The sequence below is a fragment of the Struthio camelus genome, chromosome 4 (assembly GCF_040807025.1).
Source record: "Struthio camelus isolate bStrCam1 chromosome 4, bStrCam1.hap1, whole genome shotgun sequence".
Classification (NCBI taxonomy): domain Eukaryota; kingdom Metazoa; phylum Chordata; class Aves; order Struthioniformes; family Struthionidae; genus Struthio; species Struthio camelus.
In genome coordinates, this window is record NC_090945.1 from 72,518,468 (window position 1) to 72,542,398 (window position 23,931).

The 23,931-nt window shown below is 37.1% G+C and overlaps 1 protein-coding gene across 13 annotated transcripts in view; it reads left to right on the forward strand.

Moving 5' to 3' along the window:
• SLC2A9 (solute carrier family 2 member 9) overlaps positions 1–23,931 on the forward strand; it is a 146,651-nt gene that overhangs the window by 85,213 nt on the left and 37,507 nt on the right. For all 13 annotated transcript variants that reach the window (XM_068943379.1, XM_068943380.1, XM_009686255.2 and 10 more), the window contains 3 exons: positions 2,965–3,075; positions 12,480–12,581; positions 14,917–14,992. In XM_068943379.1, the coding sequence (XP_068799480.1) occupies positions 2,965–3,075; positions 12,480–12,581; positions 14,917–14,992 (289 nt within the window). The remainder of the gene's footprint in view (positions 1–2,964; positions 3,076–12,479; positions 12,582–14,916; positions 14,993–23,931) is intronic.

Genomic DNA, 23,931 nt, shown 5'->3' on the forward strand with positions numbered 1-23,931 from the left:
ATGGCAGGTAATCATCCTAGGGACGGGGGAAGCATGGAGCAGTAGGATATGAAAGTCCTACCGTAGTGTGCTCTTCAAACTTACTTGAAAGAAGACTTGACCTCAGGTTGCGTGGGAAGTGAAGAGGGCAGAAGGGGCAGCAGTATGGATCTATGTTGCTTGTCTTTTTTTTTTTTCCTTTCCCCATTGAAGGGAAAATAGTTGAAAATTTTGGGAAAGAATGCATTTAGGAGCTGAATGACAAATAAAAAGACTGGAAAATTAAGTCAATACTAGAGTTGTCCCTGGTGTGAAAAAACTTAGGAACACCACTGATAGCATATAACAAATGCCAGCTTAAGGTAAGAGCTTATAGAAGTAAAGGCTTATGATAAGAAAACCTTGATGTCGCTAACTATAAGCTAAGGACAAGATTGCTAAAACGTTGTCTCCAAACTCACAGAGTTAAGACTGCCGTAGGGGTTGTATCAAACTGATACAGCTAGTGCTTTTGGCAACTGCTTATATGGCCAAAATGGTGATTCAAGTCTTGCTTCACGCTGTGGAGCAACAGAAACCGACCACGGAAGAAAGAAAACTCATGTCCTGGTGATGCTCTGGACAACACAACGCTTGTTTCTGGGTTTTTATACTTTCTGTCCCACTTTCTGCCCCATTTTCCCTAGCTCTTTCATTTCAAGATTTGGTAGCCCAAAACATGAGCTAACAAAGGCCATGTTAGAAAAACTACTTAAATGAAAGCGGAGCAGTCATCATTAACCTAGTGAGTAGTGTTTGTCTCAGTAATATCCTAGAGCAATGTGTTTCCCTGGCAAAGGATACACAGGCTGAAAAACATTTACCTTTATTGCTTTTAAAACATGTACCTACATGTTAATTTTTACCCTAATTTACTTTTGTGCTGTTACAGAGGTTAATAACTCACTGAACCTCATCCTGCCTTTGCAATGCCATTTTTTAATCTAGGTGTGTTACTACTGCTCGTATACCACTGGTCACTCATTCTCTTCTGCGAAATCACCTGTGAAACTTTTTATGACCTAGTTGCTATGTTTTGGCAAATGTATTCAGGAGTTAGTATACTTAGGTGACCTTTCAGCTTCTTTATTTTTGTTCTATTTCAAGATCAGTATGGCTACAATATCACCCTTGGTTTGCAGAAGCTCTACCTGCTATGCAAAACTGATATCAAGAGTGAAATGTCTAAATCATGTCGTTTCTAAATTCCATTACATTAATTTGTCTAATCTTGCTGAAAATTTATAGTACAGGAAAAAATGACTTCTCTTTTGCATGGTTTTGTGGAACCTTTTTCCTCATAATTACTGGGGGTGGAGGAGATTGGTGACTAGGATGACAGAGTATTGGGTCCCAAAAATTTGATTAGTGATCTTAAATATTTCACAGGGAATTGGGAGCTCACTCTTGATTTTTACTTCAGTTTGTGCTCTGTACCGGGACACCAATGAAATACACAATTAACACCACTACACATTACACAAATGCAGGTTGTTTCAGAGAAATTTACTGTTATCACTGACTGTCTGTGCATCTCTTCTGGTGAGGGCTGATGTGCAAGCAGTAGCCATAAAATTCTTAAGTCACCTTCTCCCTAGCTGTAAAGTGATAAAGGTAACTTTATCCTTGGTATTTTATGTTACTTTTGTTTTATGCAAGATGAATTGGACTTTTTTACTTTGGTCTGGGGCAAACAGCTTTTTACATTTTTTAAAAAAGCTCCCGAGTTAGTAGCTTGATGAACAGATGAAGCATGTGCCTAATATGGTGGCAGACAGCAGGGTTTTCGTCTTGCAGTCAAAACACTGCCGTTCATCAGACAAGCCTTTTCTTTAGCAGTGCTTGTCCTTTTAAGCATACAGAAAAAATATCAGTGCTTCCTTTATGTTTGGGGCCATGTGTTATCTCTGACTTTCGTTTTTGTTGTCAATATAATCAGTTGTGTTTTGGAACTTTTTTTTCCCCGTGATAATCGGTTATTTCAATTGTTTTGCACCTTCTCAGTAAAATCAATTATCTTCTTCTCTCTCCAAGTCTACCTCTCCGTGTTGCATGCTTTTGGCAGCTGAAATCTTTGGCTAGTTCTTTACAGTAACCCTGAGTCCAGCATAGGGCTGGGACTAAAATCATAGTTAATGATTCTATTTGTGATGTGAGTGGGGTTTGATACTTGTCAGACATGCTGTTTTAAAGTACTACCGCTATATGTTCCCTATCTGGGATGTCACCACTGGGTTTAGTTTTAATGACCAAACATGAGCGTCTTCCTCTGAGCTGGTTGCCTTACATTCCCTGTCTCTATCCAGCGACGGCAGGTCCTCCCAGCCTGTGATTCAGTGCAGCCTAAAGCACTTGTTTCCTTTCCATTAAAACACTCTCTCTCTAAAAGTATCTTTTCTCTCTATTGAAAATAGAGAGATATTAGGTTGATAACTTGGATGTAGATGTCCACGTTGCAGTCATGTGAGAGAAATCTCACACCTTATGACTAAATAGATACTGTTTCTGCAATGCCTCTGTGTATCTCTTTTCTGTTGTTTTATCTATTCTTACTTGTCAGTGAAATACTCCATGAGGGAACCCAAACACGCACGTAATCAGTAAAAATGCGTGGTGTGGGTCAGCCACATGAAAACTCTTTGTATCGTGTTATTCAAACCCAAAGTGAGTTTCTTCAATTTACTTCCAAAGTGAATTAAGCTAAATTGAGTTATAGCTGCTTATAATTCTGAGCGAGTCTCCAAACAGGGGTATAACTTAGTGTTGTGACTAATCCTCCTGAAATTTGCACCTTCCGTTCATTTGTCGTCTTGCCCTCGGTCATTCAGGAGTGCTCGGTATTTTAACAAGTCTGATCTTTGGCAGATCAGATACTTAAACCGAATGCTGGTGTTTTGTAATTTAAACCCTAATGATTAATAAAGCATTTACTTCTTACTGCTACAGATCTGGTACTACACAAACAGCATCTTCAGTGAAGCAGGGATCAACCGTGATACCATCCCGTATGTTACTCTAAGTACTGGCGCTGTGGAGACTGTGGCTTCTGTTTTTTCAGTAAGTATGATTGTAAAAGTCCATTAAAGTGCTTAATATTCAAATTACTAATTTTATTTCCTTACACAGATTGAAATATAATCAAAACAGTATATTGAGGATTAAGTGTAATGGTTTATAATGCAATTGAAAATATTATTGTTGGGTTTAATCTTAGACCCAGTTTTGCGGCCTGTAAAATTGCTTTTGTTTTGTTTTTTTGTATGATAAAGCTCTCTAGTTTCAGTTGCACAGAGCGCATATCAAAGGTTGGTATATCCTGAAACTGTTTGTATGAATGAAGAGGAGGAAGGCTGGAACAGGAAGGCCCAGAGCAGAACAAATGACAATTCCTAAATTACTTTACCTGATAGAGTGGCTATTATAGCAGTTTAGCCTCATGTCAGCATCGTCTTGCGTGCCTATGGGAAAGCAGGCAGCGTTGCTGGCTCATTCCCCAATGGTGAGCAGAGGTCACTTCATAATATGTGAGCTCCTGCATAGGTGAGCTCTATGCTCTGGAGGTAGAGCAAATTGTCAATACAAAAAACTACCCATGTACGTTTTTTTTCTTTCCAATTTCAATGTGGAAAAGTTGATTAGAAAAAGGTATATATTTCTGAAACTTCCAGTTTTAATTTATTCAAGAAGACAAATACATTATTTGCTGCTAAAATAAACACATTTATGTTTGCACTATCGTAAACAAGAATTAATGAAGACATTTTTTTGAATGAAAGGTTGTGAATGAATACTTTTTTCTTTGTTAGAATTTTTTTCTCCTCTTCCTATATTCTATACCAACTGTGTTTGCAAAATACCGGACACACCAGACAAGCTTTTTTAAATGTCAGAAGAATGGTTTTGGCAAAAATCCTTTCCAGTGGCAGAGCAGCTGCTTATGACCTATGAAATGTTAAACTAAATCTAGCTATCAAGTTTATTTTCTTATAGTCTAGGACGTAAGGAAGCTTAAAGGTCGCAAAGATGGTCTTCTGATCTTTGTAAATTTCCACATAGCTATTTTGGGATAAACCATCAACTTTTTTTTTTCCAATAAAAGGGACTTTTTAAATATATCAAATTAGTGTGAAGTACGGAAATCCCAACCTCTTACAATTTCTTCTCTATGATACTCCAGAAATGCTTCTTTGTTTAAGATGTATGTAAAAATAATAATGATAATTCTACTGGTAATTTAAGTGAAGAATGCACCTCTTTTTTTGTGGAAACAGATAAAATTACATGGAGCAGAGTCCATGGCATTAAAGCCATTCTATAAATAGTCTGTCATCTTTTCAGTTCCTTCTGTGCTATCAGTTTGTGAGACTTATTCAGAGAGCATTGTTCGTGCCTAATGAGGTGAATGTGTCTACTTTGGTTCCTGGTGTGTGTGGTAACTTTTTTATGCCTGCGAGGAGTATTTTTAGTATTTTCTATATTCAATCTACTTACTGTGCCTCTGGAAATACTAATGTATTGAAATTTCTGCCCCTTCAAATTTGCTCTCTCTGTCTCTTTGTTTCTCTGAAATGCTACTTTGTAGCCTTAATTTTATTTCAGTGATTTTCAAAAATGTTTCTTTGCTGCTGTTCAAAGGAAGACCACACAGTATTCCTACTGAAAACTTTGCACCTTCTTATTTCTACAAGTAACTTCCTCTGATTCTTTTTTTTATTTATGCCTAGAACCACTCGTAGTAGATTTCCTCCCACTTCCAAGCTCTCAGCTGCTTTTTCCTTTCCTTTTTTTTTTTAAATGTATTTGACAGAATTAAATGTTGAGTCAGATGCATGTGTCTTATATAGTACTCGGAGGGAAGACAGAAAGACACAGGACGAAGCAAGGGGGCAGCATCGTTTTCCTGATAGCATGCTTGCTAGCAGAAACCAGGCCTTTACTCACAATAAATTCCAGGTTCTTAGTAAATACTCGTATTGACAGTAGAAGTAGATATTTTTTTTTTCTTACACAAGGAATAGCTTTTGGAGAGGTCTGCAATGCACTCATGTATCAGCTCATATCATCATAAATATATTAGGTGGTCATGTGCACATATTCTGAATCTCAGTGAGAATAGCTGGGGTTCATCTGTTGATGAGCCCAACGTAAAGGCTAACAGAAAAGATGGAAATATATTTATTTCATAGAGAATCTGAATAATGTTTAGGAGCTAAAATATCATGCAAACTGTGAAAAACTTTGAAAGTCTCCCTTTAACGTGTCTCCTAGGAGCAAAACCTTATGAAAACAGCAGTAATAATAATATTGATGCAGTCTTTGGGGAAGGGCAAATAATATATCATCCTTTTTATAGCTCTGTATTACCTCATTTCACTTGATACGCCTGCTAGGAGCATGCTTTGCATACAGCTCCATCACTCTTCACCTAGAGCAAAAATCCCAAAGGCCACATAAACAAGACATTGAAAAATGAACCACATACATCACCATTTTCGTTTCTTTCATATCATTTGATTGCATCTCCTGCTTATACCATCACTTCCTAGTGCACTCTGTGAAATACCTGAGCATTGTGTGCTCAGTTCCCTCGTTTCTCTGAAAAGGGGAGATATCAGGTCAGTACATAAGGAAGTCGTACAGGCCACCGGATGTGATGTCAGCTGTATCTAATATATGTCATATGCTATTGTGAGTCATCAGCAGACTGGTGAGCTGGTACAACATTAATGAGAACGCCACTGCAAAGGCACTTTATTCTATGCATGCACTATAATTACCATCTTAGACCGTTTCTGCTAACTGAAGATCATGAGATATTTTTGATAAAAGGCTTGAAATGACGTCTGCAGACGTATAAAATCTCTTTTTTCATGCTCTTCCTGTATAAGCTTTCCTCATGTTTCTTGATTATGTGTAGAATTCTCCAGCCAAAGTACTGAACATGGATCCAGTTCAGAGGACTAGTTAGATAAGCTACACTTTGATGAGGGATCCCCTTAATTTCAATTTGCTTCTGAGGAAACGTGGAAGCCTTTGCACTGAAATATTAGTTAGATTTCAAACTCTCAGATGAGTTACAGTGGGACATTACCTAGCCTGACCCTGTGCTTTGAAGCAGGATGCAGTATAACTACAATGTTCTCTGGCAAATGTCTATTAGAAGTCTATTCTTCAAATTCTCTGTGAAGGGGGGTTCCACAAACTTAATTAACTTTGAGATTATTTTTGTGGCTTTTTTATAATTTTCAGAGTAATTTAATTTTTTTCTTGTCTTAATGGATAAAAAAGACCAGTTGGGCAATGGCTATCTTTGACAAGATAACAGATTGAATGGATAAGGAGACAGGAGTAAGCAGATGAGAAGATTTTCCCTCCAATGATACCACTGTGGATGAAAGAGAATAAAAGGGAGTATTATTCAAATGAGGCATTCCACTTCCAATTTTGCCATCTGTGGTGTCACACTTGGTCTTTAAATAATGTTCACAGAAAGAGACTAGCTATGACTATATTGAGAAGATTATATCTGAAGAATTTCCTGTGATGGCATATATAAGGTTTTACCAATGTTTCTTCCAAAGCCTGTGACAGAGACAAGCCACATGAAGCTTGACATCAGTTAAGATATAATTAAGTAGTAAAAGAATGAGGAAAAATATAAGAAGTCCTCCAGTCTTTGCAGTACCACACAAAAGTAAAGGAAGATAGCTTTCTTAAGCAGGAATTATGTGGGATGATGTTATCCTAGCTTGGGATGGCATGAGAAAGGGGTCTTAGACTTCTTTTTTCTGTGTTTCTTTTTAATGTTAATAGGCCTTAACATACAAGAAGGGATTCTTTCCTCAGAGCATGGCACATCTTAAAACAAGAGTACTCCAGACACTTCAGTAAGTGTCCTCATCTCTAATATGTTTCCTCAATGGTATCCAAAGGGTAGTGTATCTCCACTGAAACTGTGCGTCTCCGCTACGGTCAGTGCAGGAAGAAATATGTTCCTATGACAGACAGTCTGTGGCAAGTGAAAAGTTGGGGTGACAAATACCTGAACCTCAAGGCTTCCTGGAAGTTTTACTATAATCTGATTTTTAGGAAGACTTTCAATATAACCCCTGTAACATTGTTCACACTAGGTCTGAATCAATATCCATCTACCTTATATATAGGGGTAATAGGGAAAGGCATAGAGGAGAATGCAACACAGGGCAAACATGGCATTTTCTGCATTTCTTTCTCTGAGCTCCCCTGACCCTGAAAAGTATGACTCGAGGGCTTCCAGAATTAGGAGGTAATATGTTGCTCTTTAATAGCCTTGATGGATTTTTTTTTTTCCTTGAATTTCTAGTTGCTTTTAAACTCGTATATGTTTTTAGAAGCTGCAACATCCTAAAGTAGTGAATTTCACAGTTTCATGCATATTGCATGAAAAAGTTCCTCATTTTGGGAACAGAGAATATGAGATACAGTGAAATGTCAGTTAAATGAAATTATAACAATATGGATGCTCAGCTAACTGAAAAACTATTCTCAGAAAGTAGCTATCAACACTTACCTGTTATATGAAGAAACACCCAGTGGGATTATGTGGCAGGTTGCACTGGGTCTATTAATGCTCAAAATATTCATTAACAATATGGTTGAGGGAATAATGAGTCTTTTCTAATTTCCTTTCATCCAAACTCACCAAAGCGAGAAATTCAAAAGTTTTTGTGAGAACTAGGGAAGATTTTAACAAACAGGATGTTTGGTCTGAAATCAGTAAGAAAATTCAACAATGAAGGCACCAAGTACTTCACTTTTGGAAGGAAAAAAATCATATGCACAAATACAAAATGTCATGCAGAACTGTGTCAAAAGGCTTACTGAAGTCAAAATCTATCATGTTTTTCATTTTCTTTCCATCTATGCAGCTTCCACCCTGTCAGTGAAGGAAGTCAGACTGCTTTGACATGATCTGCCCTGAACAAATCTGTTTTGACTGTTTCTTATCACCTTATCATCCTTTAGTTGCTGTCAGGCTATTTGTTTTTTTTTTTTTAATAATTTGTCCTAATATTTTGTTGGGGGAGATAAAAGTTAGGCTACATCTTCCTTCTCTCTGTTAGAGATAGATGCTCTGTTTGCCCAGGTCTAGGACCATCAGACCTTGCCTTTATCTCACAAGATTTCTGGGATTTTCATTAATCATGACTATCAAAGCTTCTTTTTTAACAGCAAATTATGAGCTGAAAAAATATTTTTTTGATCAATATGTTACCCCCCCCCCCCAAGATATAATGATGACATCAAAAATGCTTCATATTTATTTTATTTTTGTGAAGCATTTAGGAAAATTACTAGGGTTTTAAAAGTCTTTTCCCTCCCTTAATATATGGCATTGAAAACTGTTAATTTTATTCAAGAGCAATATTTATACAGTTCACAGCCTATACTTTTAGGAAATCATAAATAGTTGCCTACATGAGCAAACAGTTGGCTTCCAAAATTGCCTACCATGCTAATTTGTTTTGCCTATATAAAACTTCAACAGCATGAATTCTCAGATGATTTACACACCCTTTATCTAGTCCGAAGAAAGCACTAAGTATGTCTAATAAGTGAAAGCCAAAAAAAATACTCAGTGATTCATTTAAAATCTAAAATATTGAATTCTTTTGAATGCAGGGAGTCACTAATTACTCTCTACTTGCAAATTCATTCTCATTTCGCAGCTGCAAATGTAAATGTTTGTTATTTTTATGGAGCAAATTTGTGACTGGAAAAATACTCAGATTTATGTCACTCTACTGGAAGATATAAAATCTGAAAGAATCAGTAATAGAAAGCAGCAGAAAACTGACAAAGAAACTTCTCAGACCATGATATTTGTCAGCGCCCGGAGTGCATGCGGGTGCATTTTCACTGCATGATAAATCTGGCCCCATTATAGGGACTGAACTTTGACTGTGCTAGTGCATAGTACCGTTATTCACAAGTAGTCGGTGTGATCGTTATCAGACTAAGACATTATTCCTTCTGAACTGTTGTATTACAGTTAGGCTTTGGGATAGACAAAGATTGTATGTGTTGAAGTAATGATGTAATGCTTCCCAGAAAAAAGTCATCTTATGGAGATCTACCTCACAAGACCGCTTGTTAGACCCAAGGGATAGCGGGTTATAGGCTGCTCTGGTCTAGTATGGATATTTCTGCAGGATACACTCACAAAACTGGACGTTGTAAAGACATACCTCCTGCATTTGAGTGTGAAAAAAATAATCTTTTTTGTTAAACGTGTTTTTGTTCAACTTCTTCACAAACACCCTCCTAAAGGCGTTAAAAGTACCATCATTACAAAATCAAGTGCTAGTCATGGAAATCCATCATAGATAAGATCAAGATCTAGTCTGTCTTTATAAACATGAACCCAATTCGAGGCAAAACTTAGTGTTTCTAACAAATAAATTGTCAACAGAATGAACTTTGCTTCAAAAATATCTACAACTTATTGGAGGGAGAGAATGAGAATAAAATAATGTTGTTTTCCTCTTCTGAAGTATTTTGCATCTGCAGTTCTTGTGGAAATGAAAAGCATTAATTTCTATTTTCTGAGACTGAGACACAGGTAAAGGGAGTGACTGGCCTGCTGTCATACGGTCAGTCTGTGCAAGAACAAGAAATACAACTTTATGTCTGTAGTTTCGTTCCAGTTCCACGTTCACTGGCCTACAGTCCGTTCGTTACAGCAAAGAGCCCCTTCGTGCAAGGTCAAAACCCAAAGCAAACAGTTGCATTGCACCTGAATACAGGTTAGCTGAATAAATGCCTCCTGCAACCTCCTCTCATTCTAGGAGGCCTGTTGTAGTCCTTGTGGATAGTACAAAACTGGCAGCTCCCAGCAATAAGTGTCAGACTGCATCTTAAAAGGTGTTTATGTCTTGGGCTTCTTGTGCGCAAGTGGCAGGTTAGAGCAAATCACTCCGTGGGGCTCGCTAGCCTGCAAGGTGTTGAGTTAGGGCACTCTTGTGAATGGGAAATTTCACTGCCACTTGAAGTTGTTTAAGGATGCTTTGCTGCAAGATAGTTCAGACTGAACCTAGAAATCAGTTCCACCCGTTGCTGATAATAGTCTCTAGACTGCTAACTACAGAAGATGTGCAATGCCTAATGCTGTCATGTCACTAGCAGAGATCCTTGCAGACTGCTAAAGAGGAGCCAGGAAAGCCACAGATTTTTTAAGGCTTGTGCCTACATGGCCAGACTTGGTGTTGGGCCTCTAAATTCAAATTCAGTGGCTTAAATAAAGTACCTATTTGTTTGTTTTGCAACTTTACAGTACCTACAGTGCATACAAGGTTTATGCATGAAAATATAAATCAAAAACCCATTTGTAACCCTCAATATTCTGTCGCTCTCCTCTTCCTGGATGTGATATGCCAGACATTGTGTCATGAATAGACATGACAGTGATATAAATGTGATTACCCATTCTAATCCTACTATTTAAAATGGAAATAAGACAGAGTTGGTTTGTCACATTAAGTCTGAATCTAGACATACATTCTTATTCAGGTCCGCATCCAAAATGCATGAGGAAAAAAAGGCAGTATAGCAACATTTAATGTTAACATATAGATCAAACTTATTTACAGAGTTAAGATATCAAGAAAATGCAATGAAGTTTTCTTAATATACTTTGGGGACAGGAAATAAGTAAGAAATAATATTTGGTGACTTCCAGTTTGGACTATAGAACTTGCTCGTGTATTCATTTTTTGCACAGACGTATGTCCGGTCTCTTTTAATGCACTCTGCTTTCATTATGTTAGCCTCAGTATCCGCAGCTGACTCGTGAAAAGATTGACATTTGCTTTTTTAACTTTATTCGCAAATGTTTCCTACCAGACAAACAAAAGTAATGTGAAATGTTACACTCAGTTTGCATATCAGTTGCCCTATTACCAGCGAACATGTGCATTGAGGAAATTTTGGGTGCAATATTTTTTTTGCACATTTTCAATAATTTCAGCTGTTTATTACTACAGCTCTGGATATAGGTTTCCATAAATGCACGTTTATGATCACACACAAACAAGTATCAGCCTACGCAATTTGGCAGATAATTTAATGTATTATCTCAGAAAACAATCACAAGATTCTTTATCGTTATAGTTGAACATTTAGTCCTTGTTATTCCATTTACTTGTTATTCCATTACTTTACCATATTTTTACTTCTTATTAGGGTCTTCAGTAACCATTACCAGTGCATATCAGTGGAGCATGCAGAATAACTACATGGCAAACCATTGTGTGACTTTAGTTTTAAGATGTTATTTGAAATGGTACATTTTAGACTTCGTGTAATTTTTTTATCCTTCTCATCAGAACGCCAATAGCAATTAATAAGTGCAGTACCTACCTGTGAGAATGATGCATTACACGATGTTCTGGTCTAAATGTATATTGCCCGTCTATTTTAGTGTGTCAGACTAGCAAAGAAAAGTCAGTTTCAAGAAGCTCTTCCTTGTGTTCTTCTCCAGCATATTCAGATTTTGGTTTTTTTTTTTAAACTCCATTGATTTAGCTTCACATGTTAAATATAAATTTGAAATATGCATGGATGCACACATATCATATGTTACAATCTGTTTTCTGAGTCACGATTTCTGATACATGGATTTCTTTTGTCTGGCTATTCAAATTAAATTATTCTAGGTCATAACTAAGTGGTTACCTGTATTCAGAGAAAAAAGGAATAGAAAATAAATTTTATACTAGTAAAAAAAATTACTTAACCTATACGTAATAAAAACATATCGTTCTTTGTCCTTTTAAGCTTAAATTTAGAGAGAGGTTGAAATAAAACAATAGCTGATACGAAAAAGCAAGAGACAAACTATTACATTTCTGGATTTCAAAATTGCTTATTTTGACAACATTACTGTAAGAATTTGGTGCAAATGTGTAAGAAGTTCCAATCAACCTGGTATTTTTTCCCATAAACTATAAATAAAAATCAAACTTCACCTCGTTCTCATCTTTATATTAATTACTTTTCACAGATACAGTATATCCTTGTGGAATGTATTACTAGATTGCTATGCAATAAGTTAAACGTAGCAGCAATTTTAAGATCCACCGCACTAGTGGCAGTAAAGTTGAAGTTACAAAGTTGCACGTTTTTACTTATCCGTGTGGTCATATTCGTTCTGTAGGAAGAAATATAGGCATTAAACTATTATCAATTAATGTTTTTCATGGTTTTAAGTTTTTGTAGTGGTTTTAAATAAGAATGCAATGCTAACCTGGTTTTACAAAGAGGTAAAACTCTGTAAACTGATAGCAATCATGAACACATCATAACTGAAATAATACAATTAATTCAGTTGGTTTTATTTTTGGTCTTTGCAAGAAGAACATATGACATTGTTTGAGTTCTTCAATGTTTTACTGAGAAATTTAAATGCCACTTTTGGTTTTCAGGGCTTAGTTATCGAACGACTTGGGCGTAGGCCTCTTCTTATCGGAGGTTTTGGGTTGATGGTCGTCTTCTTTGCAGTACTGACAGTGTCTCTGACTCTACAGGTAACCGTACAGTCACTACACACATTTGCTCTCTCTTTTGTCTATTTTAATCACTAAGAACTAGATACCCTCCTGCCTCTGCCTCCGCATTCCTACAGTTTGCTTTAAGAATTCAAAGGTCCGTGTTTTGTTTAGTATAAATCTGTTGGTTCAAAATGTGCTGGTTAGCCATAGGGGCTCTTGCATTTCAGAGCCATGGGGGCTTTGTTGCATTCAGCTCTCATTAACTGAAAGATTCCTGCATTTGGGGACGAAACTATTATGAAGATAATTTTATCTGTAGTTCAGAAATGTTATATTCTACTTTTTTTACCTTTGCTTGTTAAGCAGTCGTCTTTCCTTCTTTATATGTAATCCTATTCTTAGGCTTGGATGGTTTTTTTCCAGTAGGGAAAACTTTCCACTTTTACTATTTCTTTCAGAATTTTTTTTGATATTTTTGCTGGAAATACTGAAAAACTTGTCCCCTGCAGAACATCTCTGCTTAAGTTTTCAGATGTTATTAGCAATCAGTTTCCCAAGTGACTAGTTTAGACGGTCAGAGGAAGATTAAACTAATCCAAATACTGAGTCTAAGTCAACCTAATCTTGTTTAGCTCTCATTTGTATAATCATGTGCAGTTTTCTTCTGTCCCTGACGGCTTTTGAGAAGTAAAACTGACAGTCTGGATCAGCCTGTTTTTGGGTGGTCTTTCAGCAAATTTTATTCTGCTGCTGTTGATTTCCGTGTCTTGGCTAACATAGCTATAACGTGTCTTGCCGTTATATCTGACTTTCAAATCTTGCTTGTTGGTTGAAGAAAGTTAGTTTGATTAGCAAGTGTATGCAACAGCATTGCAAAGTTTTATTTACTTACCTGTATGTATAGCACAATAAAGCTTTACTTCACATACTTGTCGTGACAACAGTAAGACAACTCTCTAGAAAACAGATGTTATTGCAAGTTTTGTATGCTGAGTAAACAAATTCTCTTCCAAACCTTTTAAAATAAAAGTTTGATGCATAAGGACCTTCAGCTATTGTAAATAGCTGAAGTTTCAATGCCCTTCAGTTTTACTTCTTTTCTGAAGTGTGTCAATCTATTTAGTATTAGAGATTAGATATTGTACTGCTTTGAGCAAAGGTCCCTGGGTACAAATAGGGTTGATATCTGGGGAATTTGTATGTACTCTGCACTTGCACCTCGTCTCTGTCTTTTAGAGAGAGACCTTGGATCTGAGTGTAGGTGCAATTCCAGAATATGTAATTTTCATTCATCTTCAAGTCTCCTGGTTAATGTTAATGCCTATGTTTTTTACATAACTAAATGAACAACCGAGATTGTGAAAAAGCATGAGAAAGTGTGCCACTATTTGAACTAAAAGATAGTTACCTATTTTGGCAAGTATACCATAGAGTGCAGCTCAAGGTGCTATTTTGTGATACTGCAGTGATATATATCTTAATAGACTTGCCAAACTAGCCAAATTCTAATAAGAGTGGTATTCCCACTTTGCTGATAAAAAAAGAAATGATGAGAGAGAGAAAGGAAAGTGGTTTTACTAATCTATTATTACTGAATATTTACATATACGATTAAGAAATAGCGTCCTGGAAACTCAGTGGAAATTGCTCACAGTATATGAAGTTAAAGTTCCCATCATTTAGAAGTCTGATGCAAGCAAAATCTACTGTGAAGTGGAAAAATAGTATGCCTCATGAGGAAAAGAGGTCGCTCCATTTACAATTCTGTTAAAGAACTATTTACAAGAACTTAAAGAACTATTCTCCTTTCCCCTGTACCTGCTGTTTGCACATGTAGCTCTCCTTGTATGCAAAATCAGCTTATGGCTAAAAATTGCTGGACTGTGGCTTTCATATGCCATGTTAAGGTTTAGATACCTGCTGAAAGGCGCTGCTGAAAGGCTTATCTGACCTGCAGCCTGTCCTTCAACTGGTTTCCTTTGAAGCCCTAAAGGCCATCATAGCTGCTATTTTTAAACATAGCAGAAATATCTGAGGAGAATGGAGGCAGGGAATTGGTGCAGTAGAAACAAAAAACCTTTCCAAATTGGCTTGAACTTTAGTACACGATGTCATAAACTTTTAGTGTTGTGGCTTTCTGTGGTGTAAGAGATTGTCTGGTATTTCATTACAAGGTTTCCACAGAGCACAGGACCTTTAATGCAAAACACCCAATAAAATTCCACAAAAATACTCTGATTTTCTGAAGTAACCCTAAACTAACTCTGAAATAGAGAAAAAAGTGTGGAAAACGCTATCAATTCTCTGTGATTTTTTTTACTATTGGTGATACAAATGACACACTTAACGTGAGTATCTTTTTTTTACCTAGAATAACGTGCACTGGCTTCCTTACCTCAGTATATTTTGCATTCTTGCAATTATTGCATCATTCTGCATTGGACCAGGTATGTCTATAATTTTTCATGTTTCTCTGTACATCAAAGCATATATTTTTGCACTGGCAATATGTTAACACCTTGCATATGGGGAATGTTACTTTAGCCGTGTCCAAAGGCACATGGGCTGTAAGACAATAAAGGTTATCCATGAAGTGATATCAAACTTCTCTTTAAAAACCTGCATACGCACATGTTGCCACTTAGCTGTCAGGGATGTATTAGCGTTTGCTGGCCACCGTGGCTGAGATGCAAACCATTATTCCCAGGTTGCAATTTTTGTATTTCATTTTCTTTAATAAAGAACACGTTTAAGGAATAAAAATGCACTAAAGGCAGGTCTTTGTCAGAAGCATGCGATGAAAGGACAAGAGCAACAGTCACAAGTTTCAGCAAGGGCAATTCTGAATGCATAGAAGAGAAATAATTTCACGCTGAGGGTGGTTAAGAACTGTAAGAAGTTGCTCAGAGAGGCTGTGAAATCTCCATCCTTGGAGGGTTTCAAAACTCAGGTGGACAAGTTCATGAGTAACCTCATCCAGCTTTGAAGCTGACCCTGTTTTGAGCAGGGGTTGGATCAGCTGGGCTCCAGAGGTCCCTTTCCGCCTAAATTATCTTATGATTCTGATTGCATCATGCCTTTGGAAAATGCATTTTAATAAATACTGCATAATATGCGTAATAGTTACCCGAGTGTAGCATTACCCTAAACAGTGTTGCCTTAGCATTCAGATACTTCAGTGATCAGACTTGGTCCATGCCGTTATCAAGTGATGAAATGTTAACAGAAATTATTTGCAGATAGATAAAAATAGATTCAAATTTAATTGGAATTCAGAATGTAGAGAATAAAATGTCAAAACAGTGCCTAAATTTTCAAAGATTCCCTTACAAACCATTCTACAAATAGGGAAAAAATCTATAAAACTGCTTTTATAGGCAGTTTTTCACGTATGTTCTGCTATAAACCTGAAAACCAGATTTCTGTTCCCCTGAGTTCTCAGTTTTTCTCATGCACCGTTTACTGTCTCTTTTCTTTATAATGAGTTTAACACTGAACATTAATCATCTGTTTATACGTCTTCACCACTGAAATGATCTAATTAATTGATTGTGGTTTATTAGTAGAAAGAAAGAAAAAGTTGCCGATATTTTGTGCAACTCTAAACATACTGTAATGCTGTGAATCCTCTTTTGGAAAAGGTGATTGAAAATCGTGCTACTTTAAAGGAGACCTGGAAAAGATCAGAATATTTTTCCCTTACTGCTTGGGAAATAGTTTGTCACAAATCCCTATGCTTATTCCTTTGCATGTGGTAACCCACTGGAAGATGGAAGGTGTCAAATAGACTTGACTAGGAACTTGTAACCTCTCTTTCTCGGTTATTAATGCACCTAATTTTGGACCATAAATGACTTATGAAGGCTGTTCTTCTTCCTCACCTCCAGCTCTCCTAGTAAGGCCAATGAGGCAGACCATCTTGCAGTTCCCTTGTCCTGTTTAAGGATAAATCTCAGTTCTAGCTAAATCTTTAATATTGCTGGTGTATGTTTCTTAAACTGAGAGATTTTTTGAAAAGAGGTATTCAGAAAGCAAGAGCAGTTCTATTCCACTTGAAAGCTCCCCTTTCAGTGTTATAAGTAGTTTAAACAATTTCAGTTAAGTACAGGAACTTGCAGCACCTGCCTGTTTCTTTCAGAAAATACCGTTGAAATGAATTTGCAGAGTAATTTGTTCCCTATTTCCAATATGTTCCACCAATTTTTAGAACTTGCAGCTCGATATTTCCTACAATATATAACCAGCATTTTAAAATAAATGTTGTACATTTCCCCCTCAGCTTCACTGTTCCTCAGAATGGATTCTGTTTTCCTTTGCTTAGCTTCATTCCCTTTACCAATGCCGTTCAGGATTTTCTTTTGTGTTTTACAATTTTTTTGTAGCAATGTGTCCACAGATATATGCAAGACTGACACATCTTTTGTTCAACATTACTTAGTTGTTTTCTACAGAAAATTTTTAGGATTATATCATCTTGTGTGTTTTCCACTGTGGACATTGCTTGTAAAGCTGAACAACTTTATAGTATATTAGCTACCTAGCTGGCCTCTCCACCTTCCCTATGTATATTCAGATATTCTCAATATATGGCAATAGTAGGAACATCTCAGTAGCACTCAGCACTGATTTGCTTTTCATGAAAACTTGGGAACTGGCGCTGCTTGTGTTCATCTGTGGCTGTGAAGAAGTTGCAAATAATCATATTCTGATTCTGCAGTAAATCAATGGCATTTTTTCAGCTGGCTTTAATGGAGTCAGTGAAACTTCTCGGAGACTGATCTTCTGAATCTGAAACTTCTCCGACTGAGACTCTGAAACAGAGCTCTTCTTGGTGTTGCGTGGTGAGAGGATGAGAGACAAAAGGCATAAGCTCAAATAAGAGAAGTTCAGAGTGACTATGTGGATATATCTTTTGCTTATAGACAGTCAAACAGGCTGCCAAACGGAGGCTGTGCAGTCTCCAACCTTGGAGGTTTTCAAGATGGAAGTGGATCAAGCACTGAGCAGCGCAGCCTGACCTCACACCCAGCCCTCCTTTGGGCAGGTGATTGGGCAAGAGACCTCCAGAGGGCCCTCCCAACCTGAATTTTCCTAAGATCCAATCTTTGCATCTATTTTATGAAACAGAAGTAAGGTTGCAAATTTCAACCTAGGTAATTTAGGGTTTAGTAATTTAGACTGACTAAGTAATTTAGACTGACTCTAGGCACAGTCCAGAGCAAGCAATGGTGCATAAACTAGAGGAGGCACCAAGCCTCAGATACCCTTTTTACACCAAAATTTCTCCCTGCTTTTCCCTATGTGGTGGTGTTGGGAGGAGGGGTGACTAAGGGTAAGAAGAAGCAGGAAGGAAAAGCAGTAATTTGCTGCCACCAGCTCATGCTCACATGAATTTATGGTGCATCCATGCTGCAATATCTGCTCCAATTAGGACAAAGGAAATAAACCATTTTCCAAACTCATCTCGTTTTTTCCATAGTGGCCTACAGGGAGAAAGTAGTCTTTTATCTGTGTGTGCCCAACCAAGGTCTGCCTGGCCCTTGCACAGATATAGTAGAAATGTTTATTGCCCTCATTATTCTTTCCAGGCAAGTAGACCCAAGTTAAACTCTAACCTTAATATTTTAGATACCAATGAACAGTATGTATCATTCTAATTTTTATGCGTGCGACTTTCCTGAACTTTGTAGAAGGATGCGTGAGAGTTGTAAATCGACTAATATCAATATTCGCAGGTCTTAGAGATAATATAGAGTATAGAAATAATGCAAATATACTGCCAGCTGCTTTTGTACCAACCAGTAGCTTATTCTAGTGGTAGCTTCATGCTCCTTGCAAAAGCAAGCTACTTTTCTTTAGAAGTGAAGACTTCTGATAAGGATTTTTTCAGCTTGTAACTTTATGTAAGACGTCATCTGAAAGGGTTTTACAGTCGATTTACAAAACTGGGGAGTTCCTTTTCAGCTTTCTAATCACGGACCAGCTGAACAGAAGGATATTATTTATACCAAAACATGTTTCCTGAGTATTTTGCATTTTCTTGAGTCTCGTGATGCTGTTTAGTCATACGAGAATCTAAAATTGGGCTGCCGCTGCACAAAAAAAGAAGGCTGAGTGAGGAAGAGGCACACCTTTCCATGCAGGCAATGCTATTCAAGTTCTAAAGCTGAGATCAAGCTATGGTGCTGATCCACATAAGTAGATTTGTCCAGCCCTAACTTTTCAGTGTATGTGTCGTTGTTGGCAGTATTGACAGACCAGGAGCGTCCAAGCCAAAGGCCAAGGTGCTTCCCTGATCCGTCAGCTGGAGACTAGCCCAAGCTGCCGGGATTTCTGGAGCAATTGTGCCACTTAGCAGTAGTGGCTAACAAAGGACTTAGCCCATATGATAACTCCAGTAAAGATAGAAGTTTTTTGGGGTAATCTCAGAATTTCTTAGGCTTGTTAGTATGAAATATGACTTTGTATTGCTATTATGTGAACTAATATTTAGGTGAATAACTAACTAAAGTAATTTAGGTTTTGTTTTTGCCTATATTTCCTTAAAAAAATAAAACACAATACACCGAAAAAAATTGAAGATATAAAACAATAAGATATTCAGAATGATTCCATAATAGAAAAAAATTTCAGTGTTTCTCTCATGCTAGGCAAAAGCTTAAATAGGATAATATAGTTAAAACAGCAATACTGTGAGTAAAATCAATAAATGGATGAAAATATTATTCAGAGATTCCAAGAAAATTTGCTCTCCACTGTATCCCCGAAATTTGCAGTTGCAAGTGCCTCAAGCAGCTGTTTTGCTAGTATCATCATCATCGTCAGCTTACCCTCTCCCTGCACAGAGTACTCATCAATGACCTGCTGCATATTTCTATCTCTGCCCCAATGAGAAAGGCAGTGTAAAATTTTTGGGTTATTAGTTAACTCATATAAAGTTGCATACCAGATTTCTTTCATCCCTTTTGCATAAAAGGGCAAGACATGGAATTACTTTGCAGGAGAACAAAGAAATCAGTGAATTGCCTGGGTTAAATTTTCTCTCTATGAAAGACCTTATTAGATGAGTAAAGGTGGGCTTACAGAGAGGAGTTGTTCTTCACCCATGAGTTACATCTAATGAATGGATCTGTGAAGACAGAGGAATGAGCCTTATCATGTCCTAGTGTAATGTCCTAGATAAGATGTAGTACAGTTAGGTTTCAAAAACTTGAGCATCAGGGACAAAAAGTAGTTTGAAACATTTTGACAGTATGCCTAATGAGTTCTTTGGAATTCTTTCTGGGATTTCACCCTCAAACTTGGTAAAATTTAATTAAGGACCAGTCATGCTTCTCTTATTTATGGAATAAACCTATTATTGTTGGCTTTGGTGGAACAAATTCTAGTGGAGCAAAGACGACAGGTGAATAAGGATTCGCAGTCTTCAGTTACTACACAGAGATCAAGATTTAGTAGTTTGTGCTTATGTTCTTCTATTTCAGAATTCTGTAGCCCAATGGGAAATCTATTTTTATAGATCTTTTTAGGTAGGGCAAGTAATTTTCACTAATAACTATCCAATGGCTTAAAATGAAGTCTTTTCTCAGGAAAACGTGCAATGCCATTGGAGTATCATGGAACACAGAAGTATCTTTTTTTAAACAGGAAAGTCACTGCTGAAAATCAACATTATGCTGCCTTTCTTATTAACAGTAGAGTTTTAAGAAGAGTAATTAAGTAAAAAAGAACTTTGGTGTTCCTGAATTAGTTTTTCTTCCAGGTTGTCAGATCCAACTGAGACCCAACTGAGAAATTAAATAAATTTAGGGAAAATCCTGTTTTAAAATTAAGAAATTTGTCAGACAAATATAGCCATCTCTGGTACCAAAGTGGGCATCTATCCTTGAGTGAGCCACCTGTTTGTTATGGAAACAGTTCAATCCTAGGTTTCCAAGGAGCAGAGTCTCACATCCAGTGAAGTTAATTATTTATTTAAATGATGGTCCAACAAAGTAACAGCTCGAGCTGGGTGCCTCCGGGGAGGGACCCCAAGCAAAGAAATTCTTCTCGATTACCTTCTATAAGATAATTGTACTCCTTATGGTCTTGTTTCCCCGCCTGCCAGTGACAGTCTCTTCCAGTCTTCTTTACTGAGTCAGTGGTTTCTTTCCTTTTGATTGGTTCGCGTCTACATCCCAGGATGGTTGCTATGTTCCTGCTTCATGGTGCCTTATCTTATCCGAAGGTTAATCGTTACCTCTGTTCGTTTTGTTCTGGATCTTTGAGGGCTGGTTCTAGCTGGTTTTGCAGGCGCATCCTCAGCAATGTCTTTTGAGTTCATGTACAATTCACTCCTGCGGCCTGCAGGCTTCATCCACTTTAGGCACTAGTGCTAAGCTGGGCTAGAGCTAAATTAGCTCCCTTTTCTGGAGCTAATTGCAATGTGTTGCAAGACTTTGAAGTGAAATAAGCAGAAGTCTTTGTGAACATAACATAAGAACAGCTATGCTGGCTCACATCAAAGGTCCATCCTCCCCAGGATCCTTTCCTCAACAGTAGCTGTTGGGGAAGGTCTAAAGAAAAGTATGAACAGCGTAAGCGTCTGAGATACTTTTCCTGAATGTTGTTCCAGTCCCCAATTTTTCCAGCTTAGGTCTTCCTGAGACAGAGTTTCTATGATTTTAGTAGTCTTCCATGGATTTGTCTTTCAACTTCTGAAACCGTAAAATGTTAGCAACCACAGCATCCTTTGGGTAAAAAATCCCCATGTCCACTACCTGTCATATGAATAACCACATCATTTGTTTCGCTCTGTGTGATGCCCTTTAGGTCTTACATTGGAAGAAACAAAACAATTGAATCTCTTCCTTCCTTTCCAAGTTCTTCATGATCTTGTAGACTTTTATCATATCACCTCCAGATTTTTACAGACCGAATGGCTGTTTCGTGTGGCTTGTTTCTCAGTGATATTTTATGACTCTCTTCCAGCAGGAAAATTTCACACTTAAAAGATGTGGTGTTCTCTTATAGCAATCTGGTAGTTTACTGAGACAAGACGGAAGCTTTGAGATACTGACCAGAAAATTTGGAAAGTTAAGAGGTTTTTTTCCCCCAAAATAGCCAATATTTGTTATTATTAAAGTGCATATTTTTAGAGTATTTTTAGCCTTTTGTAGAAGTTTGAGTGTCAGTTGTTTGTCTTGTTTAAACAGGTACTATTTTCATGGTATTGCTAGAGCTTAGTATCTGATCTCATTCCAAGTTATCTGGAGCTTTTCAGCATCTTTCAGAGTAAACCCCACACAGTTTGTAATGATTCTGTAGATACAGATCTTCATCTAGGATGAATTCAGTTTACATTCATTGAATTATTGCTACTTTGGAGCGTTATCCCATCTGAAAATAATTAATAATGTGGGGAAGTTGACTCATACTGCTGTAAAATATAGATAATAGATGAATAAAATTGCCTTTAAAAATGCAGTATTTTCTCGTTAGAGATACTTGTAGAGCTATATCTGATACATACTTGATAGCTTCGATACTGTGCTGTCTCTCACTTTCAGAATGGCATTTGTGTTAGTTCCATCTGCTCCTTACAGCTAGGATCAGCTGTTACTATAAACCAAGCTTTTTCTTTTTTTCATTTTCTGAACTCAGGTTTTCAGCTTGCAGATGTTTTTCAGGCATATTGTTAAGCTCTGAAACAGTAATGCTAACAGCAGGCATGCTCAGGCATGCATGTAATTTGATATTTCCTCATTTATATCAAAAGGTAAACAGCACAAAGTTTTCATGTATTTGCTAAAAATTAAATGGGACCCTTATGTTCAAGATACTCATGGGCAGGAGCTCAGCAGCAATCTTTGATTTGAACAAGAAAAAAACCCTTCAAAAATAGCTTATTGTTCTGTAGATTAGGAAACTGTGCTGTTCCAGACATTTGTTTTACTCTGCTTATTTGGTTAGTTATACAGAAATAAAGGTATTTGGTTGCAGAGAAACATACTATTTTCCAATGTTATTTTTGATTATGGAAACAAGTTAGCAAATAATTTCAGAGTTTTCATCCCAAGGGAAAAAGCAAAAGCTTCAGGGAAATGTTTTTCTTGACCGTATGGTGGACCTCAAATATATGATACATTTCAAGGTAAGAAGTGTCATCTAATAAAAGAGTAAGTGGAGAGAACTGGTGGGATTGATTCTGTTTCCCGAGGAAACAATAAGCAAAAAAAAAAAAAAATCAATGCAGAAAACAAATCAAATAAAAATGCCAAGAAAACATTTTTAATATCTCTACAAAGCATGTGTGCTGTTTGGGATAGGTGCCGTGAGCAAATGTATTATTTGGAATTACTTTCCTGAGTGGGTAAATAAGATGCACATCCTCGAAAATTTAGTTAGTGATAGGTGCTCTTTAGCTATATGAGAAATGTCTTCGTTCTTTAACATTGTCTCAGAGTGATATTGTTTAAGGAAGAGGGGAAAAAAAGCTAAAATCTTCAATTCCTCCGTTAAATCTGTATGGCTGCGGCTTCATGGAGTCTGAATATTACTATGCTGAACTATGCTTGCAGAATCTGTGCCTGTTTCAGGAAAACCGTACTAAAATCTAACTTAAACAGGAAAAGTGTAGATTCTGCTTATTTTTTTAACTGTTTACTTGAATTTTGAGTTCACCCATTGTGCCTTTGCAACGGGCTATGCAAAGAAGAGATTTTTGATTCTGCCAGGTGAACTGAAAAATATCTATATGTCTGTGTACATGTTGCAGGAGGGAGTTGAAGATATAGTAGTTTCATAAAGCTAAGACTTTTAACTACTAGCCAAATAGTAAAATAAACAAACAAACAAACAAAAAACTGACCTAGAATGTGTCCATCACGGAAAATAAGTCATCCTTATTTTCCTAGGGGCCCACCTGTACGGGAGGCTGTCACGTATTCTGGGATGAGGCACTTTCACTCTTTATTGCTGATAATACTGTTCTTATTTGTATAAGATATTTAAATGTTCAGTTGCTGAACCAGTGAATGACTCTCTTGCCACTTGTCCAGAGGTTCACTCCACCTGGTGGGACTTATGGAAAAAAAATTCCTAACTAATTAGCTGGGGGTTACAGCAATGTTGGCATGGACCTCCAGACAACCTTCCCAATGGAAATAAGTACACAAAATACTGTGGGACTGTAAGAACTTTAGGAACTTGGCATAAAACATTTTCATGCATTATCTATAGATAATGATTTAGAGATAGAGACATAATGAATTAGAGATTTATTTATATTTCTTGCTTAGAAGCGTTTAGATGTACCATCCTTCCATCCTGTTTTGATAAAACTTCTTTATAGCTAGGTGCGTGAATCAGACGTGTGCCTACAGTTTGTTCACTGCCCTGTAAACTA